Here is a 21,508-nt window from a genome sequence, read left to right on the forward strand (position 1 = left end):
CTCGACCCCGCACCTCCCACTTCCCCGAACGTGGGCTTCCCGTCGCGCGCAGGCGCCGCCGAAAGCGTCCGGTGGGCTGATGGGAGTTGGAGTTCGCGGGAGCGCAAGGGCCGTGGAGGAGGGCGCAGGGGCACGCGATGGAGACCACAACTCCCGGCGTGCGCTGCGCGGGCGGAGATAGCCGTCGTCGTGTTCTTTTCGGCCGGGGGAGGAGGAGGCTGGGCGCCGCCGCCGCCGCCTGAGGGAAAGAAAGAAAGGAAGCGGCCGGGGGAGGCGGCGGCGCGGAGACGAGAGGATGGTGGTGGCGGTGACGCGGAAGGAGGATGGAGTCTGGTGAGGCCCGGCCTTGCTCAGGGAGCGGGGCGCCTCTCAGGGCGGGCGGGGGGCCGGGCGAGGCCGCTTGGCTCTCGGTGAAGGCAGAAGCGTTCTTCCTTTCTGAGGTGCAGCCCTCCCCAGGCTCCCTCCAGAACAGCTGCCTTCAGCCTGCCGCCTCTAGGCACGTGGGACTCCAGCTCCCATGGTCCCCAGCCAGTCCCCACCTTTCCCCGGCAGCGTCAGGTTGGACTTTTTTTCCCATCATCCTCAGCCACTATGGCCCCAGACATCCCCTCCCCAAGACCTCGGCTTCTAAATAGGCTGGACTCAGCTCCCATCATCCTCGGCCAACACGGCTGTCAGAGGGCTTCCCCAACTCGGTATCTTCCAGATAGGCTGGACTCAGCTCCCATCATCCTCGGCCAACACGGCTGTCAGAGGGCTTCCCCAACTCGGTATCTTCCAGATAGGCTGGACTCAGCTCCCATCATCCTCGGCCAACACGGCTGTCAGAGGGCTTCCCCAACTCGGTATCTTCCAGATAGGCTGGACTCAGCTCCCATCATCCTCGGCCAACACGGCTGTCAGAGGGCTTCCCCAACTCGGGATCTTCCAGATAGGCTGGACTCAGCTCCCATCATCCTTGGCCAACACGGCTGTCAGAGGGCTTCCCCAACTCGGGATCTTCCAGATAGGCTGGACTCAGCTCCCATCATCCTCGGCCAACACGGCTGTCAGAGGGCTTCCCCAACTCGGGATCTTCCAGATAGGCTGGACTCAGCTCCCATCATCCTTGGCCAACACGGCTGTCAGAGGGCTTCCCCAACTTGGTATCTTCCAGATAGGCTGGACTCAGCTCCCATCATCCTCGGCCAACACGGCTGTCAGAGGGCTTCCCCAACTCAGTATCTTTCAGATAGGCTGGACTCAGCTCCCATCATCCTCAGTCTAACATGGCTGCTAAGTAGAAGGAAGATGTGCTGTGTTTGTAATAATTTATAAGAAATTTATAATAGACTGAAAAGAAAAGGAAAAGGTTACAGTAAACAACCAGTCAGGCTGACCGGAGCAGGATGGGCCACTGGGTTCAAGTCCACTCTAATCCCAGCTGTCAGGTTTTTCAGATCTGATAAACTAAATAAACATGGCATGGCCTTTGGGTTAGCTTGCTTTGAGTTCCAGTCCTGTGCATCAGGCAGCTGGGGCAACCTGGGGAAATTCCCAGAAGAGGCTGACAGCATTGTAATGCTGATAATACGTTTCAGTAGCCACCTGAAGCTTTCAGAGTGTTTCATATGGCATGAACTTGTTGCAGTCTGCACAATCTAGCATGGAAAGCCAACGTGAGCACCAGGTGGTTGAGAGAGAGTGACTTATAAAGGTCACTCAGTTCATTTGTGATAGAAGTGAATTTCAAGCTGGTGACCTCTTGAGTTGTATTTCAGTCTCCTAGCCCCAGTGTGTTAAACCAGTTGTTTTTCCTTAACTTTGGAAATCGACATACTGAAGAGAAGTCAACACAGTACTCTGATACTACAAAATGAACAAAAGGCCCATGAAGTTATGTAAAACAAGTAGAATAGATTTGTATGACCAGTACTGGTTAAGAATTTAGGAGATTGTAGTGTCTGAAAAAAAAGAGGCAGACAGTTTGGTGTAGTGGTTAAAGCACTGAGCTAGAAACTGGGCGTCTGTGAGTTCTAGTCCTGCCTTAGGCACAAAGCCAGCTGGGTGACTTTGGGCCAGTCCTCCTTTTCAGCCCTAGGAAGAGGAAGGCAGGGGCAAACTCCTTCTGAAATCTTGCCAAGAAAGCTGCAGGGACTTGTCCAGACAGTTCCCAGGAGTCAACACTGACTTGAAAGCACTAAAAATAAAATAAGTGTCTGAAAAACCTAAAGACAGCTCCATGTGTATAATGCATTGCAGTAAACTTAGCTGGAGGTTATCTGAGTCAAACCATTTCTTTCCAGCTGGGGTTGCAACTATCACAGCAATTTTAGCCAGTGGAGAATACCTGCCATGGTGTGCAGAAACAAAAGATCGTAGTAGTATTCCCTGTACAATCTTGAGATAGATTTCATACTTCACTGCTCAGTTGCAAAAAGTTTTTTTAAAATCTGTTATTCTTGTGTATCTGTTTTGTATCAATTTCTTTATGTTAAAAGCATGTTTTGAATATTAAACTATGCTGTTTTAAATATCAGTTGCGAATACTTTGCATTAGAGATATGTTTTTGTTATTTAAATAGGCTGGAGAGGATGCTAGCCCAGGATTTAAATATGTAAATTGTGACCAGAACTACAAGGACAGTATTGCTATTCTTTTTATTCCATGGAAGAGACTATTTGCATGTGTGGGCACATGATACAGGCATAGGGTGTGAGGAGACAATTTTCTAGTTAGATTTGTGTGTATAGTACTTAGAAGGCAGAAAGGTTTGTTGACGTTTTTGCCCACCATGGGGTCCTCTCCTAAATTTGTCTTGTGTTGCTAAGTTTCAGTGGTTTAGTATCAGGTTCGTCTAGTTGCAGGCTGCAATTCTCTCAAGATACTGTGGGAAAAAAGCATCATTCCTTAGAGCTGGTTATTCAGATCTGTCTGCAAATACTTCCAGTTCACTTGCATCTAGCTGCACCTGTCTTTTCCTTAGCATCTTAGGGTGATATGCTGTCATTTGATGATCATGATGATTCCTTGGAGTTGGTTAGGTTAAGACCGTGCCTAAAGGTCTTCATAAGTTTTGTGATTAAATGGGGTGCTTTTACTTTGTTGGGACTGGAAGCAAAGCTGCTTCTTTTACCCTTTTAGGCCTGCTCTCTCCGTCTGTCATCCTCCAGAATATTGGATCCACAAGTCCTAGAATTCCCACCCAGTATAGGGGATGCTGGCTCAATAGGTCAGGATGGTACCAGGTTAGGAACGACTGGTCTAGACTGAGGTCCGCCACGTAGTGCCAGCAGTTTCTCAGTACTCCCAGCACATTTGGGAGGCACGGGTAGGGAAGACTAAACTTAGGTTAGGGATCTGAAGAACAGTCAGCATGAATGTTGCAGCTGCTGAATGTGGCTGCAAGAGATTTGGTGCAGGAAAAAGATACTCTCTTCTCCTTGTTTCCAAATTATTCATAATAGAGGGTGTGTAGGATCTGTAATTATATTCCACTGTCTGGCCTTGGGTCAAAGTAGATTTAGTGTTGTTTTATAATGCACATCAGGTTTTCTCAGGTAGCAGCGAGTAGGTTTAATGGTGGAAAACATACTTAGATGATTCTGTTCCAGGCTGAAGTCCTTCCATGTGGCACTTTCAGCCTGGAATTGCAGGTATCGAGCTAGCCATGATGACCCTCAGATGTTGAAATGTGCATTGTGGGGTCATGACCCAAGCTCTGCCCTTTTGTACTTGCATCTCAAGTACGAAAGATTTTCTACAAATACCTCAGGAGCAAAGTTCGTGTTGTGACACATGTTTTACCCCTTGTCCCCTTGTAGGTGCTCACGCCTGGGGGAAAGAGATGGGAGTGACCTCTAGTTCCCCAGATGCTATAGAAGCTTCTGCAGAGGTCATAGGAGAAGTTGCTTCTCCTGACTAGTCAGTACAGTGAGTTGGGCTCTTGCCTAAGGTTTGTGTATAGCTGTTCATAAGCAGTAAACGTTTGGCACTTCTTAATTAACAATTTATTGGATTCTACTGCTGGAGGCATTACCTGTGCCATTAATGTTAGTGGTAGTGATGGATGAAACCAGGGAGCCAACACTGAATCTTGGCAGTTTGGCGCATAAAAGGCTGATTATGGGAGTTTTGTCTACATTTTCGAGGCTACACTTTGTACTTTAAAAAGCCCAGTTTTAAAGCTAAAATACGAATATTTAGAACACTTCATTTCTTATTGGGAAAAATAATTGGGACTTGGCAAATGGGAGTCTAATCTGGACGGTTTTCCTGGGGGAGATAAATGTGTCAAAGTTTAGCTCATGGATGACATCATGGTCCTTGGTGTAGCATCGATCTGAACTTGCAAGGACCAGCATGAATACATTTTTAAGCATGGGGAATTCAATGCTAAAATGTCTGCATTGTTTTTACTTTATTTATGCAACCTTGTTACTCACCTGCACTTCTTCCAAGAAACTTGCTCTATTAAATGCAAGCTATAGGTCACATTCTTTCTGCGTTAAAAAACACACACAGTTTTCAAAGTATCTTCATTACTGGTACTAGTGAGAACTGAATTAAGCTGTTAGGTTACCGCCTAGCACATACAATTATACCCTATTTTAGTTGGAAGACACAGTGTATCTTAGGACTCTAGGCTTAGGCTTTGCAAAGGAATATGCTGGAAATGAAAGGCACACGCTCTTGTCCTTTTAAAGCATTTTGTGTTTCAGAGGACTCTTAGAGGCCATTTTCGCCTCTCTTAATTTATTTGGATATGTTTACTTGGTGGAAAGAACTCAAAGCAGCTGAATATCTATGTCAATATATTTAATTCTATTTTAGCTTCAGCCTAGATCGATTTTTGAGGTTACTTTGGTTTTGCTAAGCTCGTAGAAGGAGAAAATGGGAACATTAGACATCCACACGGTCTGTAGGAGTTTCTAGAGGGGTAGCGGTGTTGGATGTGTGTTGAAACTGGGGGAGGAGTTAGTAGAAGGAACTGACTTTGATGCAACCTATTTTAGCCCTTCTAGGTGGTTGGGGATTTGGGTCTCAAAGGATAGGCTGCAATGTTTAATATTTGGCTCTTGTCACAAAGGATCTGCTTTCATCATTGGCTGCACTATGATATGCAAATAGCAAAGGTCATTGTCTGACTAAATGTAAGAGGAATTACTTTCCGTGTCATAAAAACAAAAGAAATCTGAGTGTGTGTGGGAAACCTAACCCAGGACAAGACTGTACATGTGATTCCTTTGAGTCTTGGATGCAAATCTCAAAGTCTTTTCCAATGTTGCTAAATTGTAATGTTTAACATGATATGCAAAATGTGAAATGCTCAATAAAGAGAAGCATATTGGGTGCGTTATAAACTTGTGTGAAACCAAATCACACAATTTATTTTTTGGCCTGGCTATTCCTACTTTTGGAGGATACCACTCAGAGGGCAAGTGAGGCCCTCTATCTAAAAAACAACAACAACACCTTACCTATCCTGGGACTAAGTTCTAAAGCAAGTTCTAAATACTTTTAAATTAAAGAGGTTAAAGTACAGAATTTGTAATCTTAATTGTATTTTGTGCATTGGCATTGTTAAAAAAGTGAACATATGGACATATATTCTGTAAATCAGATAAATGTGTATCTAGTTTTATAAAGACATGAACATCATCTTATTATTTTAGCAGATTATTTAGAAGAACTTCCTGAGACAGATGAGCCCGCCTGGATCTTAGGAAGGCAGCACCACCTGAAAACAGGTAAATTTGGAATTAAGAAGCCACAGAAGCTTTATTACTTCTTTAATGATCTCTTGAAAGAAATCCTTGAAAATAGACACATGCAAGTTATTTATGACATGTGCTGTTAGGCCATGTAAAGTAAAAAATGATCGAAGTGGCCTAAAAGCACTTGTCATAAATAAATATGCCAGAATGTTGATGGTGATAGACTAAAAGCAATTTAACAGAAGTAGGGCAGAGTGCTTATAAAAACGATCCATGTACAGATCATTTTGTCAGATGTTTGTTAGGAGACAAGAATTATTTCCAGTATTTGGTATATTAGTTTATTTTCAGAAATGTCTAATAAAGTAATATTTTTCCTTACCAAAAGGAGTATTTTTATAAAGAATGAAAAAGAGGAGGACAGGTTTAAAGGACAAGATTCCAGTTCAGACTTGTCCCATATACTTTGAACTGAGAGGAATTAAGCAAGAGGCAGAGGGGAAAAAAAATCATCTCATTTCTACAATGAGCCATCAGATACTGCATTGCCTTTGGCGAATGAAAAGGGAGTTAGGAGGGAAATGTAGCTTTCTGGCAAGGGGGAGGTTACTGAGGAACAGATTTTACACTTCTGAATGTCTTCTGGGCACAGCAGAATATGGAATGAGAAACACCAGCTCTGACATGAATACATTTTTGTTAACTTGTTGTTACTTTTTCTAATTCTAGAAAAATCTAAACTTCTTTCGGATATCAGTTCTCGTCTTTGGTTTACCTACAGAAGAAAATTTTCACCAATTGGTAAGCTTTGCTTTCTGGGCTGGTGGGGTTTTGCTCCTCTTGTTCTCTTCCGTTCGTGAAAACATGAATTCTATAAGAGAATGAACCATTTGTTCTGAAAAAGAGCTCCTGCAAGCCTTAGTGGGTGTTCTTTGAAAGGTCAAAGCTGTATCTGCTTGTCCTTGGTGGAGAGCATTGCTCAAGGCAGAACAGGCCTTGCACTTTTAGCCCTAGCTCCCTGGTTCCAGTGAAACCTTCGGAGTCTGACACAGTTGTCTGGAGTGATATAAATAATCATTTGAACCCGGGCTCTTTCTGAGGGTGCTAAGTACTGGGACTGCTACCTTTCCCCCTTCCGTTAAAGAGTTTACCACCTCCATCCTCTCTTTTACGTCAGAGAAAAGCAATTTTTTGATGACCAGGGACTCTGCTTAATGTATTTGGGGATATAAAAGTCTCTCTTCTGGGGGAGATGGGTGGTAACAAATTAATAGTAGTAGTAGTAGGTAAAGGTAAAGGTTTCCCTTGACGTAAAGTCCAGTCGTGTCCGACTCTAGGGGGCGGTGCTCATCTCCGTTTCTAAGCCTTAGAGCCGGCGTTGTCATAGACACTTCCGGGTCATGTGGCCGGCATGACTCACGGAACGCCGTTACCTTCCCGCCAAAGCGGTACCAATTAATCTACTCACATTTGCATGTTTTCGAACTGCTTGGTGTGCAGAAGCTGGGACGAGCAACGGGAGCTCACCCCGCCGCGCGGTTTCGAACCGCCGACCTTCCGATCGACAGCTCAGCGGTTTAACCCGCAGCGCCACCGCGTCCCATTAGTAGTAGTAGTAGTAATAATAATAATAATAGGTGGAAGCAGTGCAGTGGGTTGGAAAATGATGTAAAGTGGGTGTGGCCACATCGTGCACATGGAGGGGTGGGATTTTTTTCCCCAGATTATTTGGGTGGGGTGTCTTTATTTTTAAAACAAAGGTGTGCTTATGACAGGGATGTTTCTCATGGGAACATACAGTTAAAAATCAAAACAGCACAAAATTTACAGCTCATGTCTCTGACGCTGTCCCAAATTCTCCAAATGGAATTATGGTGCACATCTCAAGGGACGAACCTAGCATTCCCATTTGTGTTTGTAAATGCCCTTGATCTCCTTCCTTGCCTTTTCATCAGACTAAGAAATAGTCCGATTACAAATGGCAGCAGGCAGATATAGGTTCTTTTGGTTCCTGGGGGTAAAACTTGGGCTCATGATCCAAGGAAGCCTCAGATTTTGGGCTTCCGTCTTTCATTACCTCCTAAGTGTGCTGGTTCTCGCTCTCAAGGTGGCACAGGTCCTTCCTCAGATGCTGGCTGGGGCTGCATGCTGCGATGTGGACAGATGATGTTGGCCCAGGCTCTGATCTGTCGACATTTGGGAAGGGGTAAGTTCACTCATCTGCCAGAAAATTTCCAAAGTTTGACTGCTAATTTTTATTTCAATTATTATTTATCATATTCTTATACTCCCCAGGAATGGAAATTCTCAGCGCAGTGTGTAATTCATTAAAACATGTCAAAAGGAGGCTATATAGAATAGCATGAACCAGTATTTAAAATCCTACAGCATCTCGGGTATAGAAGGATAGAATACAAAAAGCACAGTTTAAAAACAACGGTGCTAAGGTTTTACACCACCAATTGACTCTTAACATGCTCAGTGAGGGTGGAATGGCCTTTACCTGGCATTGAAATGAATACAATGTAGGTACCAGGCGAGCCTTTTCAGGGAGGGACTGTGCCATAGACAGAGAGTCCCCACTGGAAAGCTTCTTTGCAAATGGTTGCTTGAATGTATCTTTCATCTATAAGTTTTGCCATTGCTTTTTTAAGATGGAAGAAGGTTCCTGCAGCAGTTTGTCCAATCCCAGGCATTTGGGCAAGTTGATTTAGAATTCTAGTATTGTAACAAGAGTTGTATCTTCCAAGGAAGCAGCAGAGGCACTCATAATATAACCTTAAATACAGACTTAAGCATTCAGAGAATCCCAGCTTTCACATCTCAGAAACAACTGCCTAAGTTTCTAGATCTTATGGCTGCGAAGGTGTGTATGAAAATCTGTGAATAATGCCTGCTAAACCTCTCAGCTGGCTGAAGGAGATAAAAAATATTCTGGAGGTGGTGGGAGAGTGTAATGCCTTCCATTAGCCATCTAGCTTCCCATGAAAACAAAATCAAGTTAAAGTATAAACAGAGGAAATAGGCAAGTACAGCCCATTCTTATAATTTGGATTGTAAAATCCATTTTTGTGGGCATTGCATTCTGTAGGCTGTTTTAATTCCATCTTTGTCTGTTTCCCTCACGCAGTTCATATAGCAGAGATGGGGAGGGACTGTAGCTCAGTGGCGCTGCACTTAGAAGCTTAGTTTGCATACAGAACACCCCAGATTTTCCTTGTAAGAGCGGAGAGGCTCTGCCAGTCTGCACTGACAACACTGGGCTAGACAAGGTAACGCTGTGATGCAGCAGCAGGCAACGTTCTGTGTTTCTGTAGTATCTTTTGGCAATAAAGATGCTCTGTGTGCAATTACAGCAAGTCCCACAGAGTTCACTCTGTCTTCTAAGAAGGATTGCAATGTACATTCCTTTGTTTGAACGATCACCTTTCGTTGCTCTTTCTTTTGTCCTTGGTGGGAGTGCGATGTCACATTTAAAATCTCCAATAATTTTCTCTTGAAGATTGGCAGTGGGAGGAATACAAAAAGCAACCAGAAGAATATCAAAAGATTTTGTGCTGCTTCCTGGACAGAAAAGATTGCTGTTACTCAATTCATCAAATGGGTAAGAGCAGATTTTGTGTAGTCCTCACTAATGTGTCATTTGGAAGGAGGTAGAATGAGGCAGAAGTCCCATCTGCTGATCAAATAAAGAAACATGTTGGCAGAAATACAAAATAAAAAACAGAGAAGAGGGCAAAAGAGAAGCCAATACTAATAGCATACTAGGGAGACCCTCATAGTGTCAGCATGGAGTCACACCAGGCAAAGTGTAGGTAAAGGTAAAGGTTTCCCTTGACGTAAAGTCCAGTCGTGTCCGACTCGAGGGGGCGGTGCTCATCTCCATTTCTAAGCCGTTAGAGCCGATGTTGTCTGTAGACCCGTCCGTGGTCATGTGGCCGGCATGACGACACGGAACGCCGTTACCTTCCCGCCGAAGCGGTACCTATTGATCTACTCACATTGGCATGTTTTCGAACTGCTAGGTGAGCAGGAGCCGGGACGAGCAACGGGAGCTCACCCCATCGCGCGGATTCGAACCGCCGACCTTCTGATCGGCAGCTCAGCAGTTTAACCCACAGTGCCACCGCGTCCCTTCCAGGCAAAGTGTAGTCATAACTTATTTTTATGGATGCGTAATGTTTTGAGACTGATTTCCAAAAAGGTGCTTTGAAGTGCACAGGGGCACTATCTACAACCCTTTGAAACAACTGAATTGTCTCCCTGGATTGAATAACTAGCCTGTGCCACCACTGTATAATCCCATGAAAAGATATGGCTGTTTTAAAAAGTTGCAAAGAGGGGCCATGTTTATGATCCCACATATTCTGAAGCATCTTTTTTGGAAACGAATCTGAAGCACTGCCCAGTTGTAGTAATTTTCAGTCTAGTAGCTGGGTTGGCACAGAGCCAGTTTGGTGTAGTGGTTAAGGCATCAGGCTAGAAACTGGGAGACAGTGAGTTCTAGTCCTGCCTTAGGCACAAAGCCAGCTGGGTGATCTTGGGACAGTCACTTTCTCTCAGCCCTAGGAAGGAGGCAATGACAAACCACTTCTGAAAAACCTTCCCCAGAAAACCGCAGGGGTATGTCCAGGCAGTCACCAGGAGTCAAAATCTGACTCGAAGCCGCACATGTGTGCGCGTGCACACACACACACACACTCACAAGATGAGCATGGTTTGCAGTCACAGTGATTTGATTCCTGTGTCACTTTGGTCACTTTGACCTGGTTGGTGGGTTAAAATATAAGAGAAAATACAAAATTGTAATTAAAGCAGAAAGCAAATGAGTTGAAAACACATCCCTTGAAACCCAATCACCATCTTCCAGTTGAAATGGACTTCAGCAAACTTCATAAAAATCAAAAGTTCAACTGAATAACAGCATCTTTGTCTGCCGATTTTGCTTGCCAGGAAGTTCCAATTTCTGGAAGAAATCCTCTCTTAATATTCCTGCCAAATGCACCCCTAGTGTCAATGTGGCAGTCCAACGGTCCTCTTTATCCAGTTCTTAAAATCTGGGCAGAGTTTTAAAAGGGAAGATTCAGTAAGTCATTCACACATGACTTGCAGTTTTAGAGCTGATCATTCGCCTTTTCAGTTGTCTTCTGAAACAGACAGATTGTCCTGAAGTTGTAAAAAGACGGTCCCCCGCTTCCCATTTCAGCCGTATGCTGAATAGTCTGCATTTAGCAGTCTATGCCTTTGAAAGGCAGCCCAGGTTAGAGCATGTTGCAGGAGACCAAGTGAGACTTACAGAAGGCATCTCTCCCTTGGAAGTGCCGGCTGGGCTTCTGGGTCTCGGTGCGGGCAGTTTGTCAACATCCCTCGGTTGTACAACTCAAATGTCTTTGCGACGTCACAGGCTGGCATCCTAACCCCACCCATCTCTGCTTTGGCTCAGGTTGGGAGCTGGAGGTTCCTTCGGCCTAACCGCTCAAGGGGTAGATTTGAGCTCCCAGAATCCCCCAGCCAGGGTGGCTGTGCTGGGAGTGATGGGAAGCGAATACTGAGAAATCGGCATTTGAACCTGCTCTCCCTTCTACCCACCCGTAGTTTAGCTGAGATACTTTGACGTGGGTTAATGTTCCTGGGTGGTTTTGACCCCGAACTGTTTTGGGGGGTGTACAATGCAACATTCTGATTATTTTCCATTTAACAGGCAGATGTCATTTCCTGACATTCTTTATGTTTTTGTCTGTTTCTGTTCCTGATCCACACAGCACAGATGGGTGTCGGCGAAGGGAAATCTATTGGGGAATGGTTTGGGCCAAATACTGTTGCCCAAGCACTCAAGTAAGCAAGCACATGTGTTCTGCATTATGGGTGTGGGATCTATGCTTGTAGGGGAAAAGACCTTGGTCCAGCGGCTGAAGGGACGCAAAAAGAGCTTAGCACCTTGTGCTTATATTTGATTCTTCGTTCATCTACCCATTTGCCCACCCTAAAGGTTCTCCCTGGAGATTCATAATCATTTGCAGCCAAACCACCAAAAGGTTTTTGGACACATTCAAATGTTTCATGAAGCATTCCATGTTTTTTTTAACATCTGTGGCAATTATTTACTCAGCAACCATATATATTTATTTTGTATTCTTTTAATTGGTTTGGTTTTTATGATTGTATGCTGCCCAGAGTCACTTGTTGAGGTAGGCAGCTATAGAAATCAGATAGATAGATAGATAGATAGATAGATAGATAGATAGTCAGTCAGTCAGTCAGTCAGTCAGTCAGTCAGTCAGTCAGTCAGTCCAAGTTAAATATGCAACAGCCAACGTTTTGTCCTGGGTTTCTCAAAGTGTAGCGAATGTTTGGTACTGACTTACCTAACATTGCCAGTTCTTATACTGCATAGCAGTTCCATTCCCCCCTGCCATTAATGCTAATGCCTTTTGCTGGGGGGAGGGAATAGTAAGAAAAAAGATAGGAGTAAAAATAACAGAAAAAAGTTAAAAATTGTCCCCTGACATAAGCTGTGAATGTGGTTGGACACTGGCCAATATATGCCTCATCAGGAAGTCCCCCTGCTCCTCCTAATACGAAGAATCTTACTAGTAGAATAAAAATAAGCTCCCATCCCCCATCACCAAAGCTTCTTTGTTTAAGAGCCTTTTAGTAATAGTAAGCACACTTTTTGATTGACAGCTCTCTTGCTTTATTCAGGAAACTTGCACTGTTTGATGAATGGAATTCCTTAGCTGTTTACGTGTCTATGGACAACACTGTGGTGATTGAAGATATCAGTAAGTTTTTATCATCAGAAGCTGAGCAGGTTTAAATTCAGTTTTAGTTTAATTCTAGCCTTATTTGAAATCTTGAAAGTATTGGCTATGGTTGCATAGTTTAAAATTCACTTCTGAAATCCTTTTAACAAACTGGGAACAGCAGTTGAATACCGTAACCAGCATGAAGCCTATTTTTTTCTGTATCAACCCTAAACATTGAGTTGGTCCTCTCACCCAGAGAATCCCTGTAGTCCATTCTTTCTGTTGCTCCCTCAAATGGAAACCGGATGGTGCAGATATATTTATTGATTGCTGACTGTTATATGGTGTGTGTGTATGCATTTGTGCCTTTTCAGTCTATGGAAGAGGCATTCAAGGAGATTTGGAGCATTTAATGCTCCAAATCTAAAATGGCCCATTTTCACCTTGGAATGGTTGACCAGAAGTTTTCTGATCTCAAAGTGGAGTGCTTCAGCCTCGGTTATGCAGTAAAATTGGAATGGCATGGCTGTTCTGAGAGCAGAATGGGTGCATCATGAACAGAATGCTTCAACCTTGAAAGTTTTGCAGGCCTCTAACCTTACTTAAATCAAGGATCACGACATAGAGCGTACAACATATTAGTCCTGTAGTTCAGAGCCTCCTTTTTTATCCAAGGCTTCAAACGCACGCGTTTGATACTCACAGCCTTCCAATCTGACTTAATTGCAGGGAGAACCACTACAATTTTCTTAATTCTGGGTTCTTTCTGCAGGAAAGAGGTTATGCCCTAATGAGTGAGTGCCTGTGAATATGGAATTTCCCATTTACTTCACAAATGAGCAGAGAGGTCTGTTTCAGACACATTTCCTCCACTGAAATCTATGGGGACATTTGCAGTTTGCAAGCAAGCTGAATATTCTTTGGCCACTGACAAGTTGATAGGAAAATGAGGATTAGGGGTTTTTTGTTTCTCTCTTTTTCACCAGAAAAAATGTGCCGGGTCCCACCCCAGGGTTGCCCCAGGACTCACTGCAGTTCACTGTCATACAGGAGCTCCGTCACCCCAGCCAAGACCCCAGGAGACCCCACTTGCGGTTGGAAGCCTCTGCTACTGATTGTACCTCTTCGCCTGGGGATAAACCACATCAATCCGGTTTATGTCGACGCATTTAAGGTAGGGCTGTCTGACAGCAGTTGAGGAGCTGGTTGGCTTAAGTAATGATTGGAGCCATAGCAGATCACTTGTTTTATTTATATATTTACACACACACACATGTATGTGCATCCGTGTGCACGCACACACACAGTAGGTATAGCCAGTAAAACATTGAAATGGTGTGGATGATCCAGAGCAGGAATTCATCCTAGAAAATTGAAAGTGCCTGAAATCTCTGGAGATCATGGATTCATTTCATGGAAATGCTGAAACTGTATCAGCTTTCAGGCCATCTTTAAAACAACTGGTTTTAAAAAATTAGTTCTGAGCCTCCATAAGCCCCGTGTTGCTTATTTCTAATATACACAATGCTTCCTCCTGTTCCGAAGGGACATAATAGGTAACAGTCTGCTCCAGAGGTTAGTGATCTTTTTGCAACTGGGAAATGTATTTTATTTCTGCTTCTGCAGTCATGGCAGGTTAGAATTTTCAGCTCCATGTTTGGCTTTTTGGCAGGGTTGGGAGGGGGGGGGGGTGTTTCCCAACTAAAAAAGATGTGAGAAGCCAGCCAGGAGCTTAAGACATCTATTTTCAAACTTTCAGGAAAACAGAAAAGTCATGCCACTGAAATTCTGCAATTTGCCCCAGAATTTCGGTTGAGCATCTTTGAGAGAAAGGGCTTCAGGAAGAACAGGTGGGGGCAGTGGCTTGCCCATCCTGGTCTGGCTTGAAATAAGCAAGTTTGACCTGGAGATCTAGATACATGCTGCCTTGAGTCCCATTGCTGAAGGAAAGAAACGTGAATGGGAGATTTGTGGGAACCTAAGACATAAATAATTTTTTTCTTTCTCCTTTGGATCTTTAGGAATGCTTTAAGATGCCGCAGTCTTTAGGAGCTTTAGGAGGAAAACCAAACAATGCCTACTACTTTATTGGATTTTTGGGTAAGGAAAAATGAAGTCATTGGAGGGTGACGGAGTAGTTCTATTGAAGAATTCTTCTAAAGCTGAAATAGCAGAATAAAACACAGCAGGGAAGGAAAAAGAGCATATACTGAAGGTTGGATTCTAGTCCATTCTCCCCAGCCTCATGCCTTGCCTCAGGGAAGACTCAAGCGAGCAGTATAGCAGGTCCTTGGTTGAAGAACAAGTTCCGTTCCTAAGTCTGTCCTTAAGTCAAATTTGTATGTAACACGGAACCGTTATTTAGCATCAGTTAGTCAAATGTTTGTCTTAGTATGTAGCATATATTTTATATTTCTATGCACATAAAACACTTAAGAAACACTTCCAAATACACTAAAACATCTTAAACACAATAATACACCAAATAGTATTGTGTATTTAACCTGATTGTACTGAACTCAAATTTTTCATGTAATCGTCTTTATGGCTGTCCGTTCTTAACTAGGAGTTGTCCGTAAACTGGGACGTTCTCAAACCAGGGACCTGCTGTATTCATCTCAGTTTGTGGCTTGCCTGAAGAGGTGGGAAGTTCAGCACTTGATAAGAAGAATGAATCCACCCTTTCTATGGAAGCCCAGCTTTGGCACCTTAGCAGGTTCCCATCCCAGCCTTTTGATGGGAGACTTCCAAAGAACACCGTAGGCCAGCCTGGGCAGTAAAAAACAATAATTCTGGAAGAAGTCAGTGGCAAACCACTTCCGTTCATCTCCAAGAAAACCACACGGATGTTTCCAAGTAGTTAGCAGGAGTGAAGTCTTTATCTTTTTCCTCTGAAAAGCTTGTCTGCTCTCTCTTCCTTTTGCGGTGGGGAAAGGACTGGATTAATATGTGAAAAAAAGAAGACCACGCTGTATCCTTGAAAGTTAATCTTTCCGTAAAGAGCATTTGGCGATCCCAGGAGCTCACGTTCAGATTCTGGTTTTTGAAATGAAATGGGAGGATGGGGAAACAGAGCCCTGTTCATTTGAACTGAGGGGTTTTAACCCTTGGTCTTGGGATCCTCCTGGAGCACAGAGTGGCAACTGATTAAGCATCTCTGATACTGCAGTTCTGAGCACAGTTAGAATATTTCTGTAAGCCCCCACGTCGTCTTCTTTGGGCTGGACTCTGCAGATCAGGCCGAATGGCCCACGTATATTTTTGATTTCCTTAAGGGAGGAAGGGGTCATGTTGAGACTTTGAAAAGCCTATTCCCAGTAGCCAGCCTTGGTGTTCTCCTGTTCCCTCATTTGTGGGTGACGTCTGTTCTATCTTGTGAGGCAGGTGTTACTCAGTGCCATAGTCTGAAAGGTCAGATGGAAAGTACAGTACAAACCATTCAGCTCTAGTCATTGTAAAAGTTTTTCAATTTGCGTTTAACATTTTTTTTGAAGAGCAAAGGCTTTTTTTATTACCTTAACTGGGATAAATAATTGGCTGTTGCCCAGACACTGGGTTCGATTGTGCAAATGTTACATCAACCGAAGCAGAAAGTGAAATTTAGTCTTTCCACGTAGTATCTAAGGATCCTTATTAAATCTCCCCAGGCTGTTTAATTTCCTGCCAGAAATGATCAGCCTGTCCTGTTCCTTGGCAATGAACGGTAACCTCCCATCTCCAGCCTCCTTCTTAAGTGCTTTTCCTTTGCTTCTCAATTTATTCCTCTCAACGTCTATCTATTTATTTATTATTTATTTTTTCAAATTTCTGTCACCGCCCATCTGTCCCAAAAAGGGGACTCTGGGCGGTTTACAACAAAATCAGAATTAAAAACATATAAATTACAATATAAATAGACCAATAAAATGGATATAAAATCCAAGCGGTGAAGATCTTATTCTTTGGGGAAAGATCTATAATACTAGCCACCCCCAAGATGAACTGGTGCCCCTCCCACCCCAAGCGAGGCGGCAGAACCAGGTTTTCAAGTTCTTCCGGAAGGCCGGGAGCGAACGGGGACAGTCTTTCTCAACTTTTTGATCCTGGAGGGACCCTTGAAATATTTTTGAGGCCTTGGGGAACCCCTGCATGTTCAGACTCAAATAGAGGCCAGAAATTACAAAATTATTATATTTGTTTCATTTGTAGGCCTGTATATATGCATTAACAGTGTTCTTAAACTAAAAATAAAGAATGAAGCTTACCTCTTTAATGTGAAGTTGCCCAAATTTGAAACCATTTTTTAAATAAATCGTGATCTCCCAGGGACCCACTAGTGACCTCTTGCGGAACCCCAGGGTGGCATGGAACCCTGGCTGAGAAACCGTAATTTAGGAAATCACCTTGATGTTCTTTTGCGACTCCATGTAAGTTCTCGGCATTCTTCACCATTCAGCAATATTGTCTATTCCTTTGTTTCCTGGTGAAAGCAAAGCTCTAGCAGGCACATCTTTTTTTCTCGTATCTCTCTTGCCATTCTTTCTCATGGCTGCATTGGTGTGTTCCAGAGCTCCTGACTAAAAGCCCAGGATAAGGAATCTTGTGGCATCCTATATTGTTGAACTACAACTCCCAGCAGCCCATCCACGGCCAGTTATTAGGTTGCTGAGAGTTGTAGTTCAGCCATCACAAGTCTCTTCCCTGCTGTGAATGATGCTGGGCTTGATGGGCCAGCGGTGAGGTTCAGGATGAGGTTGCTTCTTCTGTCACTCTTCCTCTTGCTTCCTACCATTCTCCTTATTTTTGTCACTCTGCTGACTCCTTGGGCTGTAGGTGGTTGAATTCATTGGAATCATCTTTATTTAGTGATGGAAGCAACTGTGTCATTTTTCCTGTGGACTTAAGAGACATCCAATGTGGAATGCTTCTGCAGTAAACTGAACACCTACCTATAGAAAGATCCAGGGTTTCCTCTTCCTGCAATTTGCCCTAATCATTCTTGGTTTATTATAATGGTTTTATTTTACTATTTCAGTATTACATATTGTTGTACGGTGTCCATATTTTACACTGTTTTAATATTTAACGAAAGGTGTTTTGTAAGCCTCACAAATAAAGAAAAATCAATGTCTGCGTGCAATGCAAAGCTGCATGGTTTTCAGTTCCACTCACTGCCGACCAATCCCTTTCTTGCTTGTCTTCGTAGGAAACGAGTTGATCTACCTGGACCCGCATACCACCCAGGTCTTTGTAGATTCTGATGAGAATGGTACAGTCGACGACCATAGCTTCCACTGCCAGCAGGCCCCACATCGGATGAAGATAATGAATCTTGATCCCTCTGTAGCATTAGTAAGTATTGAGGAAAAGAATGGCTTGGAAGACTGGATGATAAGCCCCTTCTCACACTGTCACCTTACATGCCTTCAATCTTCATTGAGGCCAAGAAATTTGGTGACAGGACAGTAAACTGGTCCACTCTGTGCTCTTAATAGAAGGCATTGGGCCTGGATCATGCAATGGTGATGCAATTCCCCAGTCAGGTGTTAAAACAGAAGTGGGCAAATCACAGCCAGTGGAGTAGGCAGAGATGAAATTTTGGGTGCCTTTCTAACTTTGGGTGCAGATTCTGAGGGATGAAATAGCTGCATTTAAGACATGTAGAGGCTTATAGTGTGAACTGCAATTCAAATAAATTCTAAGCCCTCTTCCCAAATTGGGTTGATACCCCCCCCCTTTTTTTTTTCTTTTTTGTGCATTTCAAAGTGATGCTTAAGGCATCTGTTTCATCCCTTGTACTTCCTCGGTCACCAAATGCCATCCGAAAGGAGTTGAATAGTAGGGTCCCGCTTACATACTGGAGTGATGCCGTGGCTAAAGTCATTTGCTCCTCCGTTAATGGAATTTTCATCGCGTCCTATACTGTGGAGGCAGTTCAGGGAATCCAACATAGGCAACAGACTGCTGATTACATTTGCAAAGAAGTTTCTTGTTCGAATTGTGATAAATGGTTAACGTAGTTCTAAGTGTCAGTCTGACTGCATGTATACAACAGAGTAAACTATAACATAGCCTGCTTGTTTTGACAGTGTGTGTTGTATAATTAAGCTGTTGTGATTTGTGAAAATGGAGTTTGGGACAGACCAAGTGATAGCTTAGCATGCCGTGTGAACACAGCTCAAGTGTGTGTTTTGGCCTGGTTCTTAACTGAAATGAGAAACCACTTTGAATCTGTTCTGATTATTTGTGAGAGATTTGCACGAACACCTAAGTTTACTCTTTCAAGGATTGCTAATAGTAATTATTAATACTGCTCCAAGATAATTTAAAGGAATGTATAGGACCAGCTGTCTTTCCTTTCTAATATGCTTAAATTCTTCCAGGGATTCTTTTGTAAAGAAGAAAAGGACTTTGATAACTGGTGTAGCCTTGTGCAAAAGGCAAGTATCAGGAAATGCATCAAGGTACAAATGGGTCATTTCTTAGTTTGTGTTTAACAGGTTTACTGTAGAAGGAGTAACAGTGATGATAATGATTGGTATCTGTGCATTCACTAGTGGCTTGGAGAAAATAGCTCATCATGCACAGCTAATCAGTGCATACACCTGCACAGCGACGCCACACTTGGCTTGCTGAATACTGACACCTGCCAGGATGGTCTCCGTGTCATGGCCGCTTTATGTATCCTCACCCTAACTATGCAAATTATACAGAACGAATACTTGGGGCACGTTTGGATATGGTGCGTAGAAGACCTGCATAACATGCCCAGCTTTTTAGCGGCTAGCCCTGGTCTGTGCTGATGTGGCTCCAGGGTTAAGGATTGGGGAACATGGTTTCTCTGTGGTTCTTCTCCTTCCTGAGTTAGAGGTTTCGGTCAGTGGTAATTTCGGTGGGGGGGAATCCTGTGCTAGAGCCCTCCGTTTTATGATGTTGCAGGACTCAACATTCTTGCTCTTCCTATTTAACATCTCTGAGAAACCATTCAGAGAGATCAGCCATCAGCATGGAGGGCAGATAATGCTAACGATACTCCATTGAACATCTCGGCCCCTTCAAAATAGGGATATAATTGTTCTTTTGTTGTTTCTTTGGTGTACTGATTTTTTAAAAACATTTCTCTTCCTGGAGAGGGCTTTGTAGGCCTTCCAGTCTTTCATGTGCTTATCACATGTGGTGTGCTAAGTGGAACTGTGATCTTCCACAGGAAAAGCACGAACAGAAAAATACAGCGATTCTTTTTAAAAAATGGGATTTCATTGGCATGGAAATTCATTCGTTCCTTGCCTTTTAGTGCCCTCTGCTTGGTATTAAATAAAACAATTAAATAACACAGCAAATCTGAACGGAGAGCTATTATGGCACATAGAGGAAAAAGTAGTTCAGGTGAAAAATACCTAATTTTGGCTTGTATTTTTTTGTTCAAAATTTAAAGATTGTTAAGCGTGGAGGGGACAGGAAGGCATAAAAATGCAAACGTAATTTTTATTTGCCAAATGATCGGAACTCCCATGCTCTTACACATTCAGCATGGTATTTTGAATTCACGAGGGCTGGGTGGCTAATCAATCTGCTTATGTGGTGCACATTTACAAATGTTGTTTTGTCCCTCCCAGGAGATACATAAGAAGCAGAGTCTACGGATGTTCGAGCTGGTTCAAAAGCATCCACCGCACTGGCCACCTTTCATACCTCCCACCAAACCAGAAGTAACAACCACCGGAGCAGGTAGAGAGGTGTTTAATGTCCATCTATTTCACTTCCTCCGCCATTCTACATGGCTGTGATCTGTATCACATGGTCCACACAATGTGCTCAGCCTGAAGTCAGAATCCATTCATTTTCTGTGTTTGTGCAAACTGCCAAACTGCAAAAGAAACCTAACCAAATTTAGCACATTGTGTGAATGAGATACAGCAGTTTTAAAACTTGTAGGTGGGTACTCATTCATGCTCTGAAGCACCTTTTTGGAATCAAAGTTAAAGTCCTGCTCAACCCTAGCAAACTTGAACTGAGACCTTACTGTCTAGTCTCTCCCTATTTTTCTGCATCAAAAGATCAATCAATTGCTGCGAAGTCAACAAAACATCCACTGGTACCTTTTAAGCCTATTTATGCCATAACGGAAAGGTCTCGATGGGTGTGTTGTTACGGACAGCTAAGTTATGCGGCGCAAAGTCTCTGCGAACTTTGATGGGTTGGTTTATTCCTCACTCATCTGCTTTGTGACAGCCATTCTCAATCCAATTTTCCACACAGTTAGGAGTGCAGTTTCTGGAATTCCCAGCCCTTGGGGCACTAGCTTGGCAAGGCTGGATGGGGAAGTTTTTGCAAGAGCGAGCCCATTTTTACAAAGAAATCCTGTTTCTCTGTTTTCCGTAGAGCTCATTGACTCCACCGATAAACTGTTTGAATTGGAAGAAGAGTTTGAGATCTTGAGTGTATGAAGGCAACCTGGTGCACAGTCCAGGACTGGAATAAGACCACAGAGCCTTTCTTACCCTGAAGTGCCTGCATGTGAACAAAGCGCAAGACCTCAGGAGAACAGTTAAAAAAACAATCTTCTTGGGAAGGGCATGGACCCTGGCCCAGCCCATGTCTTTGTTCCCCAAGAAAGGAATCTTGTCTGAAGATGAACTTTTGGAGAACATGAAAGCAAAACTGGCTTGATGTATTGCTGAGAAGGGCCTTGCCAGCATCAACAATAGCTGGATGGTAATTATTGCTCCATGTAGTACAATGCAGTAGCTTTGCTCACGCTGAAAGCATGATGCTGAGGAGTATGTTCACCTCTTGTTCCTTCACATGGACAATTTTTTTAAGGAGTAAATGTCATTGCCTTGTTTTTCAAAGATCCACCTGATCAGGCAAAACCAATGCTTTTGCTCAATATTTTAACATTTCTTGCAACTGCACTTCGAAACCCAAAAGTGTTTTTATGGAAGGACATGTGTAATATGTGCAATTTTACAAAACTTTTCCTGTTTTTAGGAGATACATTAATAAGCAGGGGGCTGGAAGGCAACGCTTCAACTCCTCAAATTGCCTCCCATGTTCTTGGAAGGTGCAAGAGATCTCTTGATAAT

At 43.4% G+C, this 21,508-nt stretch overlaps 1 protein-coding gene across 2 annotated transcripts; it reads left to right on the forward strand.

Moving 5' to 3' along the window:
• Window positions 1-214: 214 nt before the first annotated feature.
• Window positions 215-20,982, forward strand: ATG4A (autophagy related 4A cysteine peptidase). Of its 2 annotated transcripts, none has more exons than XM_063313375.1 (13): window positions 215-333; window positions 5,659-5,730; window positions 6,427-6,498; window positions 7,805-7,903; window positions 9,200-9,301; window positions 11,460-11,532; window positions 12,400-12,479; window positions 13,430-13,617; window positions 14,465-14,543; window positions 17,629-17,774; window positions 18,806-18,862; window positions 20,039-20,150; window positions 20,805-20,982. In XM_063313375.1, the coding sequence occupies exons 1-13, from the start codon at window positions 324-326 to the stop codon at window positions 20,867-20,869; spliced, it is 1,155 nt and encodes a 384-aa protein (XP_063169445.1). In that variant the 5' UTR covers window positions 215-323; the 3' UTR covers window positions 20,870-20,982. The 2 variants fall into 2 exon arrangements, with proteins under 2 accessions (XP_063169445.1, XP_063169443.1); XM_063313373.1 differs by having other exon boundaries at window positions 216-333; window positions 5,656-5,730.
• Window positions 20,983-21,508: the final 526 nt, after the last annotated feature.

This window comes from Candoia aspera, chromosome 12, assembly GCF_035149785.1.
Source record: "Candoia aspera isolate rCanAsp1 chromosome 12, rCanAsp1.hap2, whole genome shotgun sequence".
NCBI lineage: Eukaryota > Metazoa > Chordata > Lepidosauria > Squamata > Boidae > Candoia > Candoia aspera.

Excerpts from the sequence above, each read along its gene's own strand:
- ATG4A (XM_063313373.1), top strand. Across the intron at positions 7,904-9,199 it reads CTGTCGACATTTGGGAAGGG|ATTGGCAGTGGGAGGAATAC; the intron begins GTAAGTTCACTC and ends TTTCTCTTGAAG. Across the intron at positions 17,775-18,805 it reads TTGATCCCTCTGTAGCATTA|GGATTCTTTTGTAAAGAAGA; the intron begins GTAAGTATTGAG and ends AAATTCTTCCAG.